The following is a 24292-nucleotide window of genomic DNA, read 5'->3' on the forward strand; positions in this document are numbered from 1 at the left end:
ATGGAAGAAGAAAGATTACCTTCAAAGAGCCATAGAAGCAGAGACAGACAGCCCATATCAGTTCCCTTCATATGGGAAGACAAGCCTGGCATCCCCAAAAAACACTGGAAACCGACTCCGCGGCTGCTACCCGAAAATCCTATCGTCGCACCACCAGCAAAGCTCGTCGTATCGATCCCCTTCGGATGGGAAGAGAAGCCCGGCACGCCGCTCCCGTTCTTTTCAAAACCCGATAAACAAGATCCCGTCTTTATCCCGACCTCGGACCTCAGCTATGTCGATAACGATCACGACGGGTGGATTGGATTATCGGACGCTGAGATCATCGATACGGGCAGCTTCGAAACGTACGATTCGTTCAGCTCAGCTAGATCGACCAACCCATTTGTTGATCCTGTGCGATCGCCGGATTCGGAAACTGAGAGCGTCGACTATGCCGGGACGCCGTTCTTGGAGTGGCTGTTTCCTCTGCTAGCGACAAATTCGAACGAATCAAAATGTGGTGAAGTTGATACACCGGAAATGGGTTTGCAGGGGACGGAGTGGCTGCGGGAAAACGGCGGCAGTCGAGCCGGAAAACCGCTGCTTACGCTGGAAGAGCTCATCATGATGAGTAGAAGAAGAAGCTGCCAAAGGAAAATCATACAGTTGAATAAACAGAGATCAATGGTAACTCTAAATTCCCTGCTGCTGTTCATCACATTTGTTCATATAGAAATCAATCGCCCTAAACAAAATTACAGAATAAATAATAGCCACACCAATGAGACTTGCTTCTGATCTTTCTTAAACATTTTATATATTGTTAAAAAAAATCGCCAACTAAACACATCGACAAATACTTCTCTAGAAGATTCCCATTTCACATTACTCTTTTTTACTTGATTCATCATCTTCGCATTACATTGTCTTCTCTATATAACTGCATTTTTTCTTTACATTTTTATCAAATGAATTCTATGTTTTGCCGAGCAAAGAATCAATTCTCATTCTATAGTACTAGGACTTTGTGCTGAAATATAGGATTATAACACAAGTTTCAGTTATACAAGAAATGCAGTATTGTATGCATTTAAATGGAAAAAAAAAAAAAAACATGTAATTAATTTTACCTATTTGAATGGCAGGATTTCATGAAGGGGAATGCTCTTGGCTGCTGCATCTTTGGAAGCAACACCATTCCGCTTCCTCTCAAGTGGAAGAGACAACTGCAAATCAAGTTAATGTAACCAAATCAGCTTTCCAGCAATCCATTAAGAAGAAGAAGAAGAAGAAGAAAACACATCGGACATTTCTCTTTCCATTGTACAATTCTCATATTTCAACTGTAATGGGCAAAAACGAACTGAATGGAATCAATAGAACAATTTCCGAAATGCATCATCCATACAAACTTCAACGCTTCTGTATTCGAAGAACTCACAAATCTGCCTATTTGTGTTAACGTATTATGATCCTAAATTCCTAATTCCTATCCATCGATTAAATTGAACTTTCAGGCGACAAGCGAGACCAAATAAACAGAGCAGAAGCAAAAATCATTGCAATAATTAGAACTACAACATTCGATGTTCGCTGCAATGAGATCGATAAATTAAATAAGCACAAACTCCGATTCACATTCACGAAAACCGCAGGAACAGCGGGAGATCATCTCGCGAAGCGCAAAGCAACAATTTGCGAAACGCCGGGATAAAATAGATAGAGAGAGGATTACACATACGGATTCACGATACGCGCATGAACTACCAGGACCTTCATCGTCTTCCGACACGACGGCGTCGCATCCGTTCTGCCACCGGACCTCTGCCATTTACGCCCAGTTCCAGTTCTGCAACACTTTCTATAGAAAATGAAAAGAGACTCAAATTCGATAAGCTCTTATGGGCCACGCAAAGTCTCCTCCCGGCCCAAACCGGAAAGCTTAAAAGCCCGACCCAACTTCTTAAATACGGATCGAATAATTGAAATCATACACCCAAAAAAAACTACCTAATTATATTATACCTTAAAAAATATCAAAATTTTGATATATATATTTTCGAATTTTACTTTTACATTAGAATTTTACACATCAACAAAGAACAAATACCAAATGAAAAGTGTAAAAAAAATAAAATAATACTTCATCTATCCATCAAATGTATTCTCATTGTCATTTTCAGTTGTTAACTAAATTTATTCCGTTACTAATTTTGGCAAACTCAACAAATCAATATTTAATTATTATATTTTATTTAACATTTATTTACAACAAATACCATTAATTTTATTACATTCTTTCTTTTATTTACTTTATTTTTTAATTAAATTTTTAAAAATACTTTAAACTACCTCACTTTTTTAATAAAATATTAATTTTTTAATTATCATGCAAATCCAAATGAACTAATTTTAATAAAACGAGAGAGTAATAATAAATATTTATATATAAAAAAGAAAGTTATAAATATTGTAAAATATTCCAAATTAAGACTGTGTGTGTGTGAAATTGTCAAATTGCTCATTATATTTATATTTTAATATTTAAAATAAAATTTAGAAGTGTGTGGAAATGATGACCAGTTATTTATTTTAGGGGCAACATCGACCACTCGTTATCTCCCTCATCAATTTTACTTTGTCTTATATTATGTTGTTCATAGCATGGCTTGTGTCCACCACACCTTTATTCCCTAAACCCAATCCTCTATAGGTCATCATCATCCATGGCCTCTTTTTCCATCACCACCACCAATGTTTATGCTTACTACACCGGCGGAAAATCTCGCCGGAGGATGCCGGCGGTGAGGGCGGAGGCCGTCAATCCCGACATCCGAAAAAGCGAAGACAAAGTGGTCGATTCCGTTCTCGTCGCCGATCTTGCTAAGCCCGTCACTCCCTATTGCAGGTATATATAATTGATATTATTTTTTGTATGCGTTGATTTTTAAATATTAATTATTATATTAAAACGTAAGAAAAATTTGTAAAAATACTTCTATCAGTGTCTTCTAATACTAATACTAATAGAATGACATTTGTAGGAGAAATTAAATAAATATAAATATAAGAATATTTTTAATGTTAAGTAGCAAAAGGCAGACGGACTGAAAAAGTATAAGACAAAATTACTTATAACCCACATTTGATTTAAAAAGTTTGCACAATTTTTCCTTTAATTTAAGAATTGTATTAGCTTTTCTGTATTTTAGTGTGTTTCTTCTGGTTGAGTTTGAAAAATTTTGGTTTGAATTTGACATTAAAATAATGTTTGATGAGATGTTTTTGTGAGAAGAAAAAATACATTTTTTTTAAAAAACACAGAATCTAAATAATAAAATTTGAGAAAATTGTGGTAAAAAAATATAGGAGCTTTTTTGTGCTTTGAAAATATTGCAAAGAGTCATTTAATTGATTATGTATCGAGTTTCTCAGAGCTTTTAAATCATCATAAAGAAGAATAATGTATATTTTTTGAGTCACAAATGAATTATAAATAATTTTATCTCAAAGTAATTTTTTTTTTTTTTTTACTAACTATACAAATTCTATAAGGTGTTGGAGGTCGGGGACGTTTCCTTTATGTGATGGGAGCCATTTGAAGCACAATAAGGCGACCGGCGACAACGTTGGCCCGTTGCTTTTGAAGAAGCAGTGAATTTGAATTTAAATTTTGAATTTAAATAAATGTAACACTGTTATTGTTGCAACTACTAGTATTATAATTAGAACATCATATTTACCTTTTTATGTGATTAATGTTAATTGTAAGGTCTAATATAGTTTTTTTTTTCTTTTTTTCTCTCTTTTCTTAATTAAAAATAATAATAATAAAAAATTAAGTATTTAATTTGATATCTGTAAAAAAAAAAAATAATATTTAATATAATAATTTTTGTAAAAGTTTGCTATTGATAAATAGTAATACTAACTTTGAAGAGTGTATGTAAATGAGAGTAAAGTTTTGAATTGATTTGGAAATAGCAAAAACAAAAAAGTAGATAAATAATACTAGATAAAGTAATAGATGTAATCTTTTAAATGAGAAATAAAGGTTAGTTTGGTTTTGTCCAAATTTATATTATTTTTACTATTTTTGTTGGTTATATTTAAAATATTTTTTTCTTCTAATTTTAATAAAAAATTATATTTAAACATCAAAATATTTATAATTTTCACAAATATATTTATTTATTTATACTTTCAAAAAGAAATTGTCAAAATCATTATTAACACTTATCTGACTAATAAAATATTACTCATTTCGAGTACCGTATCTCATAAATACTACTATGATTTAAGATAATTAATCAGTATAATTAAAAATTTTAAAAAATTATAATTAAATTTTTTAAAATTAGATTAAAATTAAAAATAAATAAACAAACGAAAATAAAAAAATGAACACAATAAACGAAACGAGAGAAGTATTATATAAACAAACAAAAACAATAGAAACAATATACTCCCCGGTCCAAACAATAAGTATATATTTAGTTTTGGTAAAAATAGTATAATGATATTTTTGCACGATGTGCTGTAAAGTAAAAGTATTTGTGACAAAAAATAAAATATTTAATTAAATGATTATTTTGTAATTGAAACTTATATGTATATTTGTAGCTGACAGATGAAGTATTATATTAAAAACCAATTATATATAAAACATCATATCATTTTGCTATTTATATAGCAGGAACCAATTATTTGCGCGCAGTTTACACAGTACATTCTCACTCATTTGTCATTATTTATTTTTCAGAAAACCTCCAAAAAAAAAATTTTCTCACAAAACATCAAATTAAATACTAATTTTTTAATTTTTTTTTTCAAAATTCCAAATTAAAAAAAAAAAAAAAACCTCCAAAAACTGGAATTCAAAATTTGAGTACTCAAATCAAAAATAAAAAACCCCAAAAGCAAACACAGAGTTGGACTACACAACTTCCACTATCACCACATCACCATCAGTCGTTCTTGATCGTCATTTTCCATACGCTCACAATCTTCGCCAGCTTGCCATCTCTATCTACCCACTCATCATCATCATCATCACACCATTTCAGTTTGACTCCACCATCACTCGCTGCTCTCACTTCCTCAATCAATAACAAAATAACAATTAACAAAATTGAAGAATCAAAACAATCCGATCGATCACTCTCCGCAACAATGGAATTTCTGAAAAATCCCCTAATTATCACCGCCCTAATTGCAATTCTAGCGGCGGCGGCGGTAATTAGGGTTTCGAGGAAGGGGAAAAAGAAGGATACGAGAAAATACCATCCGATCGCCGGCACGATCTTCCATCTGCTCCTGAATTACCGTCGGCTGTACGATTACCTCACCGAACTCACCCGCATAAACAGCACGTTCCGGATTCTGTACCTCGACAACACAGAGATCTACACCTCCGATCCCGCCAACGTCGAGTACTTCCTCAAAACCAACTTCGCCAACTTCGGCAAGGTACTTATCACCTGCCTTTCTAAAGTCGTGTTTCCAAAATATCAGATGTGCTGCAAAAGCGTTTATGATCAAAGGAAAGTCGTGTTTTCTGTATTGAGTAATTTAATTTATTATTTACTAGTTTTTATTATATTTGACTATATTTGTTAAATTAAATTGTTATTATTATTTAAATCTATAAGTATTGATTTCATCATTAATAATATATCATTCTTTAAATTCTCTGTGAAAATATTTCATGGCATCAAAATCACGAATACAGTCTCCTCATTTTTAAATTTGTTTGCAATTTATTTTTCGTTAAATTTGCTTTTTAATTTCAATAAATTTTATGTTCAACTTTTGGTTATTTGTCGTAATTCTATTCAATTTTTTTTTTTTTTCAGCTACATTGAAAATCTTATTTTTGATTCTAAGTCCATTACGAGTAATTATATTTCTAACTTTGACTCTGGTATGAGTTCATCCCATCTCCAAGTCTCCAACTACTTCATTGCGAGCAAGTCTTTATTCCGATTCTAACTTAGATGACAATGCTACATTTAACTACATCCACTTCGATCTTTCTTAGCAAAACAAATGGATAAATATTTTATATATTTAATTTATAATTTATATTAATTTTTAATTATAAATTGTCATTATTTAGTTATATACTCCATCAGTCACGCCCCAAAAGAAATAATACTCCCTTCGTCTCCGTCCACGTCTAAGGATTACATTTATAACTTCACAAAATGTAGGGTTCGTACCACCATGACGTCCTGGAAGGTCTTCTCGGCGACGGAATCTTCACCGTAGACGGCGAAAAGTGGAGGCAGCAACGAAAGCTATCCAGCTACGAATTCTCTACAAGGAACCTCAAGGAATTCAGCACCGGCGTCTTCAAGAGCAACGCCGCCAAGCTCGCCGGAATAATCTCCGCTGCCGCCGCCGCAAATCAAATAATCGAAATTCAAGTAAGCAAATCAACAATCACCAATCATCAATCCATTCGCAATGTCGCAATCGATCGATCTAATCCATCGCAAACTGCAGGACCTGTTCACAAAAGCTGCATTAGATTCAGTATTCAACGTCATGCTCGGCGTCGACTTAAACAGCACGGCGGGGACGGACAACGGGACGCAGTTCTGCAAGGCGTTCGACGAAGCCAGCGACATGACGTGCTATCGCTACGTCGACATATCGTGGCCAATCAAGAAGTTCCTAAACATCGGATCAGAGGCAAAGTTGAAGAAATGCAAGAAAGTGGTCGACGAATTCGTTTACCAGGTCATCAGCAGGAAGATCGAGCAGATGAATGGCTGCGATCAATCCGCGACTAAATTGGACATTCTCTCGAGGTTCCTGGAAAAAAACGAGGCCGATCCGAAGTACCTAAAAGATATAATACTAAGTTTTATCATAGCAGGGAAGGATACAACAGGCAGCACACTTTCCTGGTTCTTCTACATGATGTGCAAGCACCCGAATACGCAGGAAAAGATCTTCAAAGAAATCCGGGGCGCTGCGAAAATCGGGGAAACTTCGAGAATCGAGGAGATCGTCGCGAGGGTTACGGAAGAAGCCCTCGACAAAATGCAGCTTCTCCAGGCTGCCCTGAGCGAAACGCTCCGGCTGTATCCAGCTGTTCCTGCAGTAATAATAAAAGCTATTCATTAGTCGAAATCTAGAAATACGTAAATTCTATTACATGCTTATAATCATTATCCCCGATGTACCAGGATGGGAAGATGTGTTTTTCAGACGACACATTCCCGGATGGATTCAGCGTCAAGAAAGGGAATTTGGTGGCGTACGTACCGTACTCCATGGGGAGGATGAAATCGCTGTGGGGTGAGGATGCAGAGGAGTTTCGCCCTGAGAGATGGCTGGATGAGAATGGGATCTTCCGGAACGAAAGCCCGTTCAAATTCGCCGCCTTTCAGGCACGGAGGATTTCATTGCGCGCCCTGTGTAAGGAAATGGTTTGTTTTAGATAATAAGTGTCTGAATCGATAATATTGTTGCAGGCCGGGCCGAGGATCTGTCTGGGGAAAGAGTTTGCTTACCGGCAGATGAAGGTTTTCGTGGCGGTGTTGCTGTGTGCCTTCTCGTTTAGGTTAGCGGATGAGCAGAAACCGGTGAATTATCGAATGCTTCTGACTTTGCAGATCGATGGAGGCCTCCATCTTCGTGCTGTATCAAGAAAAAAAGCATTGGAATAGAGTATGAAAAGCTTCCCTACTTTTATTATCATGTAATAGTTTGCTTGCATATTACTATGAAATAATATGATTTTTAGGTGTACTAATGACATGTGAGATATTCATTTTCCCTTTACTCTTGTTTACAAAAAAATTGCATTGTTTACTTTTAACAAAAAATTCTTTCACATTTCTTAATAGTATATTTTAACATTACACTTATTTACAAATATGCCACAATTATTTTCAGTCAATTTATCTCAAATTTCACTCACCTCATTAATTCACTCGTATATTTTTTAAAAAACTTTTACTTTATATCACAATCAATGTCATTGGTGTTTATGCCACTTTACTTGGATAGACTAAGAAATAAAAATATTTTAATGTAAAAGGAAAATGGAATAGGTAAGAAGTAAAGTGGAGCAGTAAAAAGTAAAGTGGATGTATTATAAAATATTTATTAAAAATATTTAAAAAAATTGTGTGATAAGTAGAAAAAATAATAGCAAACTATTATTTTGTTAAAGTGCGAGTAATAAGATTATGAATGAATAAATTTTTTTTCTATAAATGAATTGTGCATAAATTACAAGGGACAGCAAAAAACAAAAGCTAACATATTATAATGGAATGAGGGAGGAAGTATTATATATCGTGTGTTAAGATATTTTAGATAATCGATTTTATATTTACGAGTTTGTTTTGTATTGTCTATATATAAATCCCGTATTGACAACATAAAATATAGATCGATAGCACATAAGATATAAAAATGAACAGACAGTAACAACCTACGCTTCACATCTTGTATTAATTTAAAATATGTATCGGCTTCACATCTTGTATTAATTTAAAATATGTATCGGCGCGGTCCATATTTCATATCCTGTCTAAAAAAGTGTTGATTAATCCCTAAACCCTAGCCCTTAATCAGCACCCTAAATATTATCCATCATGCAGAACTTTTTTTTTGCCTAGACATTTTCATCAAGAGTATTGACAACCAACAAAACACAAATGCATTTGTATATTTTAGGAAAACAAAAACAAACATGGCCTAAACCTTGACTAGCCATTTTAGTAATAAATAAACATGGCATTCAATATGCTCAAGATAATGTATTGTCAATGAATGTGACAAGTCAAAGGAACCAAATTGTGTACATTGAATAGCCTTTTATTTTTCCCATACTTTGAGCTGATCAAAACCAAAAGGGACAATAACTTCAACCCTCAATCAATCCCAACAATATCCTGTCATGTATTTAATAATGCTAAATAAATAAATAAATAAATGCACGGAATATAGATAAGCAAACCATTACACTGATCTACCTCTCCAACAAGAATTTGGCATATATGAACATGCTTTCAATTCATTCTTTCTTCTTCCCCACAAAAATGTGTTAAACTTGTACCATAGTTTTTCAGTATGTGTGGTCTTAAGTGTAAAAAAAAAAAAAAAAAACAAAAAAACAACCCATTAAAAATTACTAACAATTACTTCATTCGTCCTAATTTAAAGTATTTTTTTTTACTATTTTCGTCCGTCCAATTTCAAAGTATCATTTTTCTATATTAAAAAAAATAATCATAGACTAATACCAAAATATTCTTAACTTTTAGTTAAATTACAAACATACCATTACATATACAATTACTTTTACACACTTTTACTAACCAATACAATAATATTATTTATTAATCTACTACAAAACCCCAAAAGACCTCTCGTTGAATTGGTATTGAGGAAGTACTATTCAAGAAAAAAGCTTCTAGAGAATGGAGTAAAAAACTAAAACCTCCCTCCCCCCCTCCCCCCAACCCAACCCAACCCAACCCAACTGCAAATCTCTCACCAATCAACAGCCTGCAAATGGTGCGTCTGTGTATGTGCCTTGTGTATTTATGTATGTATAAGTGTTAAGCCTATATTCATAACACCAACACACACATTTATGGCATGGATCAGTATTGCACAGAGCCAACACACACACCAAGTGGAGAATTCTTACATACATTACATCCATTATTGCCCTTTCTGCACCCCTTAAATTCCAATGTTGCTAAACCCCAGTCTCCCACAAACAAGTACACAAATAATAATCCCATCTTTTCTAACTCATGTCTAAAAGCAACAGCACAGCCATTTCCCACAGGCTTTTCTTAGCCCAAATGAGTTCTCTGAGAGAACTCATGGAGATCTCAATTCTTGCTTTCTTACTCTGTTTGCAAGCTTTGTTTCTCCTGCAACAATGGGATCCCGTCTCCCATTTCTTGGCTGCCTTGTGTTTCCTTGTTTTAGCCATTGCCAGACACTACAGTTCAACCCCTTCACCAGTTTATCTCCTTGACTTCTCCTGCTTAAAGCCCCCAAGCTTCTGCAGGGTACCCATGGCAACCTACCTAGAACATGCCCATATGTTCGATTTCTTGGACAAAGAAAGTGTGGCCTTTGTGGCTAAAATCCTCACACAATCTGGTCAAGGTGAACATACCTATCTCCCACCTTCTTTACACTACATCCCACCAAAATCAACCCAACAAGAAGCCATCAAAGAAGTCCACATGGTCCTTTCCCCTGTCTTAGAAGATCTCCTGTCCAAAACCAAGATGTCCCCAACCGACATAGACATTCTCATAGTCAACTGCAGTGGGTTTTGCCCAGCCCCTTCACTCTCATCCATCATTGTCAACAAGTACTCCATGAGACAAGACATCAAAAGCTTCACCCTCAGTGGGATGGGGTGCAGTGCTAGTGCCGTGGCTATTGACATGGCTTATAACATTCTCAAAACACACAAGAATTCAAATGCCTTGATTCTCAGCACTGAAATCCTCTCCACGGGATGGTACCCTGGGAAAGAACACCCCATGATTGTCCTCAACTGCCTCTTCAGGATGGGGGCTGCTGCAATTCTTGTTTCTAACAGAAAGGAAGCAAAGAACAGTGCCAAATATAAGCTCCTACACACACTTAGGACACAAAGAGCCTTTGATGACAAAGGATACCACTCAGCTTTTAGGGAAGAAGATTCTGTTGGACTCACTGGTGTCACAATCAGGAGAGACTTATTGCAGGTCATATAAAATCACATCCTTACAAGTTATCATCAAAACTAATCTTGTCAATAAACTAGGAATTATCTTATAGAACACTACCAGGCAAGTCAGTAGTCAGATCTATCTTTCCCTGATTTACTGTGGTGAAAATTAGTAGTTGTTCCTTCAGTCGTTAATTTAGTTCTTAGTATCTCTCAATCGTTTTCAATTCAAAATTAGGGTTAGGTCACCAATGGCTAATATACCAAGCAATCAAAACCTTCCTTATCTGCGACAGAAGAACATAAATTGACCCTACCACTAGGCAGATCAGATTTATCTTTCCCTGACTTACTGTGGTGAAAATTAGTAGTTGTTTCAGTCAATAATTTAGTTCTTAGTATCGCTCTCAATTGTTTCAATTCAAAATTAGGGTTAGATCATCAATGGCGAATATACCAAGCAATCAAAACCTTCCTTATCTGGTCAAAAGAACATAAACTGAACAATGGAAAAAAAAAAGGATAATAATACCTCATGGACGCTGAAACGGCGCCGTTTCGTGTGCAGGTGGCCGGAGAAACTCTCCGATCAAACATCACAATCCTCGGACTGAAGATCCTCCCGTACACGGAAATGATGATGTACGCGTTCTCCATCATGAAGAAGAAGTACTGGGAGAAATCAACAGAAATATACACCCCCAATTTCAAGCGAGCGGTGCAGCACTTCTGCCTGCCGGCTTCCGGCAAGCCGGTGATTCGCGAAATCGGAAAAGGACTGAAGCTCGCGGAGAAGGACATGGAGCCGGCGTTGATGACGCTCCACAGATTCGGAAATCAATCGTCGTCCTCCCTCTGGTACGAGCTCGGGTACATCGAAGCCAAGGAGAGAGTGAAGGTCGGTGATCGGGTGTGGCAGCTGGGCATGGGGAGCGGGCCCAAGTGCAGTAGCTTGGTGTGGGAGTGCATTCATGCCACTGTGGGGGAGGCGAGGGCGGGGCCATGGGCGGATTGCATTCAGAAGTACCCTGTGGGGTCTGTTGATTAGAGAGCTCTGTTGTGTTCTTCGATTTGGGGGTTAGGGTTTTTCCCAATTTCTAAATTCTCCATTGCTGAATCTTCTTTCTAATTCTAATGTTCTTCGGCCTGAAAATACTACACGATGTACCCAAGGATTGTTATTGTTATTATTTATGGATAAAATCAATCTGCTATACAAACTTACATTTGTTCTTTCTGCGTAATTGCCTGTAGTTTCGATTTCCGAAGCGGCGGCAACCGCCAAACTCTAGCACCACCACCGTCGTACCCGCCGGTGATGGCGATGGAATGTCGCCGGGGTGGGTTTTTTTTCGTTTTAGCGCTTCGATAATTTCTTTAAGCTTAATTAATTGGGATAATTAATTTTTGTTTAATACTTCCACAATCTATTTTTTAATGTCATATTTTTTTAAACAATCACAATTTTTATTATAAAATAATAAATTTATCTTTAATTTTGTGTAAAAAATAAAAGAATAAATAAAATAAAAATAAAAAAATAAATTATATATATAAAAATAAAAAAAGACAATAACGTTAGTCCGTAGAAGGATATTAAATATATTCTTTTTAATGTAAAACATTTCATAGAATTCTTTATTGAAAAATTGGGCGCGGATGACTCAGAACTTCTTTAAAGCTTTTTAAAAATAATAAAAATATTAAATATTTGATATAATATTTTAAAAAATATATATACTTTCTCCTTCATTATTGTTTATTTTTGTCTATTCTAAAATAATGGTAAAATTTAATTTTGTAATATGTGAGTACATGTTACTCACTCCATTCCAATTCCAAATACTATTTTTAATATTTTTATATGTTCCATTTAAAAAATATCTTTCATGTTTTAGTAAAAATAATTATATACTAATATCAAAATATATATTTTTTCTTAATTTACAAATACAGTATTACACATATAATTATTTTACACATAAAATCAAAGTATAAATGTATCAACCACTAATTAATAAAATATTCTTTCTATTCGCCTCAAATGGTCACATTTATTTTTTTTGTCATTTTATTTAATATTAAAAATATCCTTATATTTGTATAATATTTTTTTACAAATGTCCTTCTATTAGTACTATAGGACACTAATGAAAGTTTTTTTACATTTTTTTTTAATTTATATTACATTTTGATATAATAATTAATATTCAAAGATCAACACGCAAAAAAGATCCTTAGAATTGGACGAAGGTTGTATTACTATTATTTGTTAATCTAATACTACTATAAAAGTTCAAATGATACGATCAAAATGAATGAATAAAGTATTAATTTAACAATTTTAATGTATAATGACAATGTGATAATAGATATTGAGAGAAATTTAACGTTGTTTTAGTTTTTAAAATTACTACTCATTTGGCCCCATAAATAGATATTTATTTGTTTTTTTGCAAATAATTTTAGAAATATTAATATTATATTGGGATTTAGTAGGAATAAAGTAGAAATGACTAAAATAACCTTATTAGTATGGTGTGATATAAAAGTAATGACATTTGTGTAATATATTGCAAATTGTAAGGGTATTCGTAATGTTAGGTAGATAATACAGTTACTAAAAAAAATAAATATTTTGTTATGGAACATATTAAAATGGAAAAATGGATACTTTATTATGGAATGGGGGAGTATTATTTTTTAAAAAATATTAATAATATATCATAATATATATTTATTATAAGTGAAAAGAATCTATCAAATTATTTATTTATTAAAATAGATTCTATAACATATAATTTTTTTTTTATAAATATCAACTAAAATTCAATAAAATTTATAAATTTTTAAAGTCTATAAATAATTGAATACCTGAAAATTAAAAATTTTTAAAACTCTGAATCTAATACTTTCAAATTTTTCGAATTTTAAAAAACTCTTAAAAATTTAAATTGAATACATTCAAATTAAAAAAATTTAATAAAAAATCCTATAGAATCTTAATTGAATATATTCCTTTAAATTCTAAATAATCGGAATTTATTTGATTTTGATTTGAATAAGAGTGTTTTAGTTCTAATTTAAATAATATTTTAATAAAAAAAATTTATTAAAGAAAAAGCAAATTTTAAAGAAGTAGTATAATTAACAGTGCTGAGTGAAAGAAATCAACAACATAATGTATCAATATATTAATTATGCTAATTAATTATAAGCTGTGTTGTATTTAATTTATGACGTCATGTATTAAATAACAACATGCTAGCGGTATGAATACACTACTTCTGCTTAATTAATTATAAATTATGTTGTATTTAATTATAACAACAACAAAAATAAAATAAAATAAAATAAAATAAAATAAATCTTATATACTTTTAAATTTATATCATTCACAATTTTATCTGCTTACAAAAATGGTATAATTATTTCCCCAATTAATTTATTGAAAGAAATTCACTCTGTATTCCCAACACAATTTTTCAATTACGATTTCTTAAAAATAATACTCTTTTTGTCCGTCTGTAAGGTTACAGTTATGTTTGAGTCATTGTATCTAATATTAAAAATATCTCTATTTTATATAATTTTTTTACAAATATATTTTTTAACATTAAACATATTTTTATATTTGTATAATTTTTTTTGTACAAATATTTTTTTATTAGTATTATAAGACACTAATAAAAATATTTTTGCAATTTTTTAATTTGTATTACAATTTAATATAATAATTAATATTAAAAAATTATAAAAAAAAATAAATTAAACTATTAAAACCGAACTGAACTTAGCTGAAGTAGACAATACAATTTTCTTTTACAAAAAGAAAAAAAAAATCAAATATTCATTAAAAAATCAAATATTAACTTTAAAATAAACATATTTTATATTTTTAACATAATTTTTCGTATCAAATCAATTTATCTAAAATAACTGTATGAACAGATTATTTTACTTTTCCTCACGTATATATTTATGATTTCTTGTTTCCTCTATCCTTTACGCGCCACGACTATGGAATGATCTCAGCCGTTGACTGTAGCAATGATCGGCGAACAAGATAAGATCTGGGCGGTCAATTCACGGACGGCTGAAGATGTCGACGCTCATAGCCGTACGAGAGCCTTCGCTCTCTGGAAACGACGGCGACTATTCCCCCGCCAAGGAGAAAGCCTCCACCCGCGCCGCCGTCTACGGCGTCCGATTGCCTCTTCTTCACCGCCGTCTCCGGCTGTTGGTTGGCGGCGCAAAGTACAAACTCCTCCTGCTTCTCTGTTTCCTGACTTCCATCTATGTGCTCAGCTCCAGGACCTCATCGTTTGTGGGATGGAATCCTGATTATCCTTCTTCGGTATCTGCGTCGTCTAGGTTTGGCTTCGTGTGCTCCTTTTAATGGCGTATTGATCGGTTTTTGAGTGGATCTATGATTTGATCTGATTTAGAATTACTTTTTTGAAGCATTAATTGATGGATTGGATTAGGTTATTTAGTAATGGCTGATTGTTTGGGAATTCCAGTTAGTGTGTGATCTAGCTTTGATGGATGTGAAAACCGTTAAAGCAATTAAGGTAATTTTGGATCTCAATTGGCGTAATTGGAATCAAATGCGAACTTCTGAGTTAGTTGACCTAGATCAGGGAAGATCTTCATTGTTATCCCCAGTTTTGGAACTTGAAATTCTGTATTTACTTTCTAAATTTGTGTGTGTTTGTTTCATTTTCTGATAATTGTGCTTATTTTGCATTTTGTATGTAGTGTTCTTAGGATTTATGCCAACATTCAATAATGTTAAAATATATTTTAAATATATATATATGTATATTATATCTATGGTATTTCTTTCTATTAAGAAATTTATAAATTCTTAATTCATAGTTGAAATAAACAATTTCAATTTTATATTTTAATATGTTATGCGATGATCCAGAATACATTGTCACAGCTGGCAAATTCAAGTTGATTCGATCCTACCTTGAATTTGATGAAGAGTGCTAAAATCCTCTCTTCGTAATACATGTTTTTATTTTGGGTTGTCTGGTTACAAAGAAACAATTTATACAGCAAAAAAACAAAGGCAAAATTGTCTTTACACTCCTTCTAACTGTCTGCGACAATTGGAATGTATACTTATTACCGAACCGGAGGGAGTATTATATTTATAGCATTTGATTTATTTAATAGATTTATAGAATTCTTTATTTATTTAGATGATTTGTATACCATTGTACATATGCACTAATTTTTGCTATTGAAATAGATAATTTCAGTTTTATATAAAATCAGATCATTTTTATATGTGATTTAACATATTTACACTTTAGTTTAGTAATTTTTGTTGTTCATCAAATTCTTGTACATCATTCAACAATTTCTATTTACGACTTGAGGTGTTTCGTGCTAAAGACAATGCTTATTTAACCAAACAGAATTGGAATTTTCATTCTCCATGTTCGATGATGTGCAGAGGTGGATACACAGTTCTTATCAACACTTGGAAGAGAAATTCTCTGCTTAAGCAATCTGTGGCTCACTATGCATCCTGCCGAGGGACTGATGCCATACACATTGTTTGGAGTGAAACTAATCCACCTTCCGAAAATCTGAGGGATTATCTGAGGAAGACGGTAATAAAGAAGTCACAATCCGCCCACAAGCCAAACTTTAGGTTTGACATAAACAAGGAAGATAATCTCAACAATAGGTTCAAGCCAATCGAGGACCTCCGTGCAGATGCTATATTCTCAGTGGATGACGATGTGATTGTTCCTTGTGGGACGCTCGATTTTGCATTTTCTGTATGGCAAACTGCTCCACGTGCGATGGTTGGATTTGTTCCTCGTATGCATTGGCTTGCTGAAGAGGTTTGTTGATTTGCATATTTAATTGCGCAGTTGATTTAGCATTAGTTGTTATCTTCTTTTGTTGCTTTGATCCTTCCCTTTGATGAAAGTAGTATTTCGTATTTTCTCGTAGTTAGTTTCATCGGCTAATAGTTTTTAAATTTGGTCACCTGAGTCGATGCTTTTTCTAATCTTTAGATGTTTCATTTTGAATACGGTTGGTTCTTTCGGGTGTGTTTGTTTGTGGTTTTAGTTTTTGAGTTTGGATTTTTGAACAGTAAAAAGTTAAATTTGAATAGTTATTTGATGTGATATAAATAGAGGTTGATGTGATGTTTTGAATGTAAAATAAATTTATAGTATAGTATAATAAAAGAAAAGTAATTGTTTGATGTGATATTTTTGAAGGAAAAAAATAGTCTGAATAGTAAAAAGTTGTGGGAAGACCCACAAAAGAACACAACCTTCATTTTTTTTTAACAAGAAATTGGTTGTGTAGAAAAATGGTGGTGTTCGTTACACGTATGGAGGATGGTGGTCTGTTTGGTGGACGGGAACTTACAGTATGATCCTTTCGAAAGCGGCATTCTTTCATAAAAGATATTTGGAGTTATACACTAACAAGATGCCGGCATCGATTCATGATTATGTTAGGAGAGAAAGGTAATGACATTAGGTTTGATTGAGTACATCCTTTATTTTCCGTAATTGTAATATTTCTCAATTAGTCACAATCCCTATTCTCTTACAGAAACTGTGAAGACATCGCAATGTCTCTCCTCGTTGCAAACGCCACCGGGGCTCCTCCTATATGGATCAAAGGTACTAATTCTATCAGCTAATCCTCATATGAATTGTTTTCTTTAATAGTTTGTGTTCTTCGGGAATTACAAATGATTGAATACTGAAGAAAGAAAATAATTATCAAATGAACAAAGTCGAAATGTTCATCAAACATATGAGATGATGAATTTAGTCGGGAAAACACTATCCACACCTGACTCACTCTGAAGTCTAATAATCCATCTGTCCACTTAATAGATTTACATTTTATTTTTAGGCGAAGATTAAGAAATAGCAATATTTAAATGGATTACTTTTTGTGCCTAAAGACTGTTTTTGCCTTTAAGCTTTAATTTGATAGAATAATATTGATATAAATAAGAAAAGAAAAATACTCCCTCCAACCCTTAAAAAGTATCTAAATACTTTTTGTGGGGAGTTTTATGTATATTAGTATTATATTGGTATGTACTATGATAAATTTTAAAATAACAAAAAATAACCTTATTAATGTTGTATGAAAAATACTCCCTCCGACCCTTAAAAGTATTTAAATGACATTTCTGTAATATATTATAAGTTATATAGGTAATTTTAATGTTAGGTATATAGTACAATTACCAAAATAAAAAAATTGAATAGTTTGTTAAGGGATGGAGGGATTATATACTTTGTATTTGAACGAATGAAAAATGAAAAAATGTATACCTTATGAGTTGACTGATTGAATATATCGATCCATGACCATGACTAGGAAGTTTTAAAGTTTCTTACCTTAAATTTTCAGGACAAATACGTGAGATAGGTTTATCCGGGATAAGCAGTCTGAAGGGACACAACGACAAGAGGAACACATGTCTCAACGATTTCGTTTCTTTGTACGGCGGGACAATGCCGCTAGTATCAACCAACACGAAAGCAGTCGATGCAAAACGTGAATGGTTCTGGTAATTTTCCGGCCGAGGTCATCCGCGACGCGGCGTGCCGGGTACCCTTCTTGGAACTAAACTTTGATGCTTTTAAGTTTGTGCCATTATATGTTACTTGGTTTAGCATTGCATACAAATTCTAACATCCATTGTTGTTTTATTATTTGTTGGATTTAGTTAGAAACTTTCATTAAGCATTTTCAATATGTAGTATATGTATATGTATTTTGTATAGATATACACATACTTTATGTGTAGTTTTGGCCAATCCCATTTAGGGATCTTGAATTTTGCTCGTGTTAACAAGTGTTTGATTTAATGTTTTGAATCGAAAAATATTTTCGAATGTAAAATTAAAGAGTGCAACAAGTATTTAATTTAATAGATTTAAAAAATTAAAAAGATTAGTGATATGAAATTAAAATATGAGCTTATTTGGAAAATGAGTTTTGCATGGGAGGTGAAATCTTGTCTTTTGTTTTATTTCTTCAAAATATAGTGCTTTTGAAATGTATGCTAATTTGAATTTGAAGTATTTTGGGAAATATAAGTGAGTTAATAAAAGGAGAAAAACATATTTTATAAATTGAGTATATAAATAGTTGTGATATTTTTGTAATTTTTTTTTAATAAACAAAAATAAAAATATGCATAGATTTAATGGAAAAAAAAAAAATACTGTATTCCTCAACCCTACAATTGATGAAATATAAATATATGTATCAAATAATTTGAACAAATAAGTAAAAATAACAATGAATATGACTTAAAATTAAGTATTACTATTAAGTTAAAGAGGTAGTTCTATGTATTTCTATTTTATTAGATTATTATTAAATGTAAATAGATAAATATTATTTATTTGTTAGGTTTTAAATTTGATTTTACTATTTCAACTTTTTATATCACATCAAATAACTATTTCTATTCAAAATTTTACTATTCAAAATCAAAATTCAAAACTAAAACCTCGTAAGTAAAGAGAGTTTGTTTCATTTGTTTATATATTTTATATTTTGCTCTATTTTAAGTGAAACAATTATTAAATTTAATATTTTATGTAAAAGTATTTATTAAATATCATTAAAAAATTAAATAATATAAAAAAACCACTTATATAATTATATTTTTAAAATAAAAAAGAAGACCTAGTTGAAAAAAGAGTTTTAAAGGTATAATGGTATCTTATAATTACTTCAATAAATAAATAAATAAATAGATACATAATTAAAACTTTATTCTTTTTGCAATTATTAATCTTTTCTGAAGCTTGTTTGTTAAGGTATGTTCATCACTTTTTTTTTTTTTCCTTTTTATTATTATTATTATTATTATTATTATTATTATTATTATTATTATTTTTACAACACTGGCTTTTATTTTTTACTTTATTTATTCTTCCCTTTTACTTGTTCAAACTTTGAACAATTATAGTTGGAAAGCCATGCAATATTTATGATGTACTATTTTCTACTGTTTGAATTATTTTGGGTGTTTGGATATAATAATAATAATAATAATAATAATAATAGATTAATGTAATAAAACAAATTTATAATAATAAGAATAATAGATTAATGTATTCTTAATAAAAGAAATTTTTGTTTATTTTAGCTTTGTGTTTGAGATTTTAGTTTGATTAGCAGTGTCATGTGTTACTTTGTAAAGAAAAGAAATACTCCATCCGCCCAAAATTTTTTAATTTCTTTGGTAGTAAATTAAAGAAGATACTCATATGTATCCTAAGCAAATATTCATTTGTTTTATACGCGTAATTTTAAAAATATTAATATTATATTAAGATACAGTAGAAATAAAATAAAAATGATTAAAATAATTTATATTAGTATGTATAATATAAAGATGGTGATATTTGTGTAATATATTGTAAGTTGTAAAGGTATTTGTAATGTTAGTAGACAGTAGAGTTACTAAAAAACGGAAATAGATACTTTATTATAAGACAGAATGAAAAAATAGATACTTTATTATAGGACGAATTAAAATAAAAAAATGAATACTTTGTTATGAGACGAAGGGAGTAATATTTTACTAGTTTATGAAAGAGTATAAAATAATTTTTAATTTTTTTGCTCTTGCAAATACAAAAGAAACAAAAGCTTTTATGAAAATTAGAGGTACGTTGATATCTACATATACATTAATTTTATTGTAATAGAAAAATAATATTACTTTCGTCCGACTCTAAGAATCTTATTTACTTTTTGTATGTTAATATTTGAATATTAATTATTATACCAAAATATAGTACAAATTAAGAAAAAATTGAAAAATCCTTCTAATAATATAAGAAATATTATACAAATATAATAATATTTTTACTTATTAACTAAAATATGTAAGAAATTTGATATTTTACTCTTTGACTTTATTTTTAAAATAATTATGTATAATAATATACTTATAATTTAAATTTAAATTAAATATATTTTAATATTAACATATAATTTTTATTTTTTTAAAAAAAATAAAAAATAGATACACGAGAGACAAGTATATATAGATACATATTATATATAATTATACATACAAAAGTTGTCTCTATCACCATCCACTAGTCTCCACCCACCACCGACTCTTCTCATCTGCTCCCCTTCTTCTACTTGTTACTGTTCCCCGTGGTCTCCAAAATTCCCATAATGCCCTCCCGCCGGCTCCTCTCGCCGCCGTCGCCACACCACCACCAAACCAATCGCCTTATTCTGCCTCTCGTCGGAGGACTATCCGCTGCAATTTCATTCATCATCATCATAATCATACTCGCCGTCATTTACCTCCGTCGAAACCGCCGGAAACGGACTGCACCGTCGGCGTCCGACACCGACTCGAGGAAACCTCCGTATCGAGTCTCCTACTCCGTCCTCCGCCGGGCGACCTCGAATTTCTCGCCGTCTCTGCGCCTCGGACAGGGCGGCTTCGGCTGCGTCTACCGCGGCGAGCTGAAATCCGGCAACCGATTTTCCTACCTTCCGATCTTCACCGCCGCGCAGTTCGCCGTCAAGCTTTTGGATTCTGGATCGTTGCAAGGCGAGCGCGAATTCCAGAACGAACTCCTCTTCGCGTCGAAGATTGATTGTAAGTACATTGTTTCCGTGCTAGGGTTTTCAATTTCATCGAACCCTAACAAACGTCGGATGCTTTTAGTTTACGAATTAATGGAAAACGGTAGCTTACAGGATTGCTTGTTCCACGAAAACATTGTAGAATTGAGGAGTTGGAATAAGCGATTTTCGATTGCTCTTAATATCGCCAGAGGATTGGAGTATCTGCATCACTACTGTGATCCTCCGATCATCCATGGCGATATTAAGCCGAGCAACATCTTGTTGGATGGGAACTTCAGTGCTAAACTTGGGGATTTCGGATTGGCTAGGTTTAAAATTGAGGATCTGAAGAAGGAAGGATTAATGGAGGATATTGGATCAGTGATTGAAACAGAGAGTGTGTTAACAACTAGTTGTTTCGATGAAGCTGTCTCTGTTAGTGTTGATGTTGATATTTCCGATTCGCCGGAGACTCGAACTGAGGCTTCGCCATTGTCTCCGGAGACACCATCTCCGGCGGCATTGCCGATTACAGTGGCTGCAATGATTTCAATGCCTTCGCCGCGTGATCGGTTGGATAACGGGAGCGTCTCCGAGGGAAATGCCGATGATTTGTGCGTCGATGGCGGCGGAGAATCAAAGAACAATGGGAAGAAGACGACGAAGAAGAGGAAAGATTACGTGATGGAATGGCTCGGAAACGAGATCAAGAACGAGCGACCGACGATCGGATCATCGTTACAGTCGCAAATAATCTCCGGGAAAGACGAAAAGCGAAGGAAGAAACGACGGCAATCGGATTGGTGGATGTCGATGGACGACGACAATGGCGAGCTTGAACAACGCAAGAAAAAGAAGTCGATGACGAAAAAGAAAACAAAATCGAAAGAAATCCAAGGATCGATAACCGACGACAACGAGAAAACGTGGCGGTCGAGGGACAACGCGTTATTCTCTGACGACGGCGACGGGAAGACAAAACAGTCCCGAAGCCGCGGCAGCATGGAGTGGTGGTTTGACGGGTTTAGCGGCGAGCTGTGGCGGGCGTGGAAGAGCAGCCATGACGGGAACCCGATTTCCGGCGAGATTCCGAGGAGCGGCAGCACGCCGAGCACGAGAGGCACCGTATGCTACATCGCCCCCGAGCACTGCAGCAGCGGCGATGCATCGGAGAAATGCGACGTCTACAGCTTTGGGGTGGTGCTGTTGGTGCTCGTTGCGCGGCGGAGGCCGCTGCAGGTGACGGGTTCTCCGATGGTGGAGTTCCGGCGGGCTAATTTGTTGGCGTGGGCCCGGAATCTTGCCCGGGCCGGGAAGCTCGACGGGCTGATCGATCCGGGGGTCGAGTGTTTGGAGAAGGAGCAAGCCATGGTGTGCATCACCGTGGCATTGCTCTGTTTGCAGAAATCGCCGTCGCGGCGTCCGGCGATGAAGGAGGTCGTCCAGATGCTGACCGGAGACTTGCCGCTGCCGGAGCTCCCGGTGGAGCTGTCGCCGGCGGCGAGGTTTCCGGTTAGGACTCAGAAGAGGGTGAAATGAGTAGCCTTGATTTGGGATGAAAAAATTAAGGTTTGGTGTGGTCATATATTTATGTGTATATGAAATGTTGTTACACTTATATGGTTTATTATGTAGTAGTGTTTTAGATCATGTGAAATTGAAGATGTGACTAATGGGAGGAGGATAATGCAAATTAAATTATTAATTTTTATTGGTTTGGAATATGTAAGAAATCTGTTTTAATTTAATACTGTGAATATAAATATTATAGATGTAAAAATCATTTTTTGTCTAATTCTATATCACAAAAATCAATTTTAGTCCCATTAATTAATTAATTAATATTTATTTTTATTATTATTATTTTTTTATCAATTTTTATTATTATTATTTTTTTATCGGTTCATTCAAACAAAAAATTATCAATTTAAGTTAGTTCCATGGTACCTAACGAGACTAAACACGGCCATATTGGACCATGTTCACGACTTCGTTTTGAATATAATTAAATTCTAAGTTATATTCTGATCATTTTCATTTTTTTAATTCATATTTTTTGATATATAAATTTATATTTTAACAAAAATATTTTTTATAATTATTTAGAAATATAATAAATATTATATTTTAAAACATAATTCCAAAAAAACTATAAAAACAATAAATTAGTATATATATATTTTTGAATAAGTGTATTATCTACAGTAATATATGTGCTGCAGCATGGTGCTGAAATTAGCATCGGAACCACCCCCAATCAACATAATACTATTAAACCTCTCTGCCTATATACTCCTATAGTTCTTACTGCCAAAATTATACCATTTTGTTTGGGTAGAATATTTTAATATAAAAATAAAATAAAGACATTAAAAAATGTTATTTAAAAAGATAATAGTAAAATAAAAATAAATAAAACTGTAAATAAATCACTTTTTCTAATTATAAATGAATTATGCATCAATTTTTTTTAAAAAAAAGAAAAATAAAAAAAGGTAATTCGCCAACGAAGGAAATATATCTATATATATATATATAACATGGAAAATGCATACGAACCGTTGAAATGGCATCAACAGAAGGCGAACCAAGAAGATCAGTTATGTGCTCCAATTGCCTATTGGTATCCTCTACATACTTTCCCATACGAGCATTTCTGCAAAAATTTACAAAAACTGAAAAGTAGATCAGCAAGCTGTGAAGTCTAAATTGTTCAATAAGGGATGATGGCTGGTGATATGGGGTGAACCCATAATCGTGATGTCATAAGTTTAAACTTCCGACGTCTACAGGTCTTGTAAGCCTAGTTTGTACACCCGAAAAGTAATGACCACGGATTCCAAATCATAAAAAAATATATGAAACTTACTTTGGGAAACATAACAGTCTTCAACTTAACTTACAGTCTGCATTTGCAAGGATGTCTCTGGGCTTCGAATCCCTGTGCAATACATTCGCTACAAATAGAAATATCAGGAAAAC

The 24292-nt window shown here is 33.0% G+C and overlaps 6 protein-coding genes and 1 long non-coding RNA gene across 8 annotated transcripts; 6 read left to right on the forward strand and 1 right to left on the reverse strand.

Annotated features, from left to right (window-relative positions):
- Positions 1–1388, forward strand: LOC127256053 (uncharacterized). The gene is made up of 2 exons (XM_051281885.1): positions 1–669; positions 1128–1388. Exons 1-2 carry the CDS (start codon positions 1–3, stop codon positions 1227–1229), a joined length of 771 nt encoding a protein of 256 aa, XP_051137842.1. The 3' UTR covers positions 1230–1388.
- A 1257-nt stretch (positions 1389–2645) lies between these two features.
- Positions 2646–3741, forward strand: LOC127256169 (CDGSH iron-sulfur domain-containing protein NEET). Its single transcript, XM_051282021.1, has 2 exons — positions 2646–2890; positions 3538–3741. Exons 1-2 carry the CDS (start codon positions 2709–2711, stop codon positions 3638–3640), a joined length of 285 nt encoding a protein of 94 aa, XP_051137978.1. The 5' UTR covers positions 2646–2708; the 3' UTR covers positions 3641–3741.
- Positions 3742–4783: 1042 nt separating this feature from the next.
- Positions 4784–12063, reverse strand: LOC127256170 (uncharacterized). Of its 2 annotated transcripts, none has more exons than XR_007839785.1 (8): positions 11913–12063; positions 11220–11842; positions 7506–7632; positions 7258–7406; positions 6724–7087; positions 6204–6492; positions 5266–5501; positions 4784–5077 (listed from the first exon to the last, which is right to left on the reverse strand). It is a non-coding gene; the product is annotated as an uncharacterized LOC127256170 (long non-coding RNA). The 2 variants fall into 2 exon arrangements; XR_007839786.1 differs by having other exon boundaries at positions 4784–5081.
- On the forward strand, positions 5076–7776 carry LOC127256165 (cytochrome P450 704C1-like). The gene is made up of 5 exons (XM_051282018.1): positions 5076–5451; positions 6195–6410; positions 6490–7092; positions 7179–7382; positions 7467–7776. The coding sequence occupies exons 1-5, from the start codon at positions 5155–5157 to the stop codon at positions 7659–7661; spliced, it is 1515 nt and encodes a 504-aa protein (XP_051137975.1). The 5' UTR covers positions 5076–5154; the 3' UTR covers positions 7662–7776.
- On the forward strand, positions 9752–11735 carry LOC127256166 (3-ketoacyl-CoA synthase 6-like). Its single transcript, XM_051282019.1, has 2 exons — positions 9752–10724; positions 11256–11735. Exons 1-2 carry the CDS (start codon positions 9768–9770, stop codon positions 11733–11735), a joined length of 1437 nt encoding a protein of 478 aa, XP_051137976.1. The 5' UTR covers positions 9752–9767.
- Positions 12064–14690: 2627 nt separating the features above from the next.
- On the forward strand, positions 14691–18533 carry LOC127256522 (glycosylinositol phosphorylceramide mannosyl transferase 1-like). The gene is made up of 5 exons (XM_051282573.1): positions 14691–15061; positions 16158–16554; positions 17033–17196; positions 17285–17355; positions 18104–18533. The coding sequence occupies exons 1-5, from the start codon at positions 14790–14792 to the stop codon at positions 18265–18267; spliced, it is 1068 nt and encodes a 355-aa protein (XP_051138530.1). The 5' UTR covers positions 14691–14789; the 3' UTR covers positions 18268–18533.
- A 2276-nt stretch (positions 18534–20809) lies between these two features.
- Positions 20810–23043, forward strand: LOC127256484 (receptor-like serine/threonine-protein kinase At2g45590). Its single transcript, XM_051282516.1, has one exon. The coding sequence runs from the start codon at positions 20906–20908 to the stop codon at positions 22847–22849; it is 1944 nt and encodes a 647-aa protein (XP_051138473.1). The 5' UTR covers positions 20810–20905; the 3' UTR covers positions 22850–23043.
- Positions 23044–24292: the final 1249 nt, after the last annotated feature.

Source organism: Andrographis paniculata, unplaced genomic scaffold (genome assembly GCF_009805555.1).
Source record: "Andrographis paniculata isolate CXL003 unplaced genomic scaffold, ASM980555v1 Contig55END, whole genome shotgun sequence".
NCBI lineage: Eukaryota > Viridiplantae > Streptophyta > Magnoliopsida > Lamiales > Acanthaceae > Andrographis > Andrographis paniculata.

Bases quoted from the DNA above. Each gene is read 5' to 3' on its own strand.
- LOC127256053 (XM_051281885.1), top strand. From the start codon at position 1: ATGGAAGAAGAAAGATTACCTTCAAAGAGCCATAGAAGCAGAGACAGA. The intron at 670-1,127 runs GTAACTCTAAAT...TTTGAATGGCAG, and splicing joins TGAATAAACAGAGATCAATG to GATTTCATGAAGGGGAATGC.
- LOC127256522 (XM_051282573.1), top strand. From the start codon at position 14,790: ATGTCGACGCTCATAGCCGTACGAGAGCCTTCGCTCTCTGGAAACGAC. The intron at 15,062-16,157 runs GTTTGGCTTCGT...GATGATGTGCAG, and splicing joins TCGGTATCTGCGTCGTCTAG to AGGTGGATACACAGTTCTTA. The intron at 17,356-18,103 runs GTACTAATTCTA...TTAAATTTTCAG, and splicing joins TCCTCCTATATGGATCAAAG to GACAAATACGTGAGATAGGT.
- LOC127256166 (XM_051282019.1), top strand. From the start codon at position 9,768: ATGTCTAAAAGCAACAGCACAGCCATTTCCCACAGGCTTTTCTTAGCC. The intron at 10,725-11,255 runs GTCATATAAAAT...TTTCGTGTGCAG, and splicing joins TCAGGAGAGACTTATTGCAG to GTGGCCGGAGAAACTCTCCG.
- LOC127256165 (XM_051282018.1), top strand. From the start codon at position 5,155: ATGGAATTTCTGAAAAATCCCCTAATTATCACCGCCCTAATTGCAATT. The intron at 5,452-6,194 runs GTACTTATCACC...CACAAAATGTAG, and splicing joins ACTTCGCCAACTTCGGCAAG to GGTTCGTACCACCATGACGT. The intron at 6,411-6,489 runs GTAAGCAAATCA...CGCAAACTGCAG, and splicing joins ATCAAATAATCGAAATTCAA to GACCTGTTCACAAAAGCTGC.
- LOC127256169 (XM_051282021.1), top strand. From the start codon at position 2,709: ATGGCCTCTTTTTCCATCACCACCACCAATGTTTATGCTTACTACACC. The intron at 2,891-3,537 runs GTATATATAATT...AAATTCTATAAG, and splicing joins CCCGTCACTCCCTATTGCAG to GTGTTGGAGGTCGGGGACGT.
- LOC127256484 (XM_051282516.1), top strand. From the start codon at position 20,906: ATGCCCTCCCGCCGGCTCCTCTCGCCGCCGTCGCCACACCACCACCAA.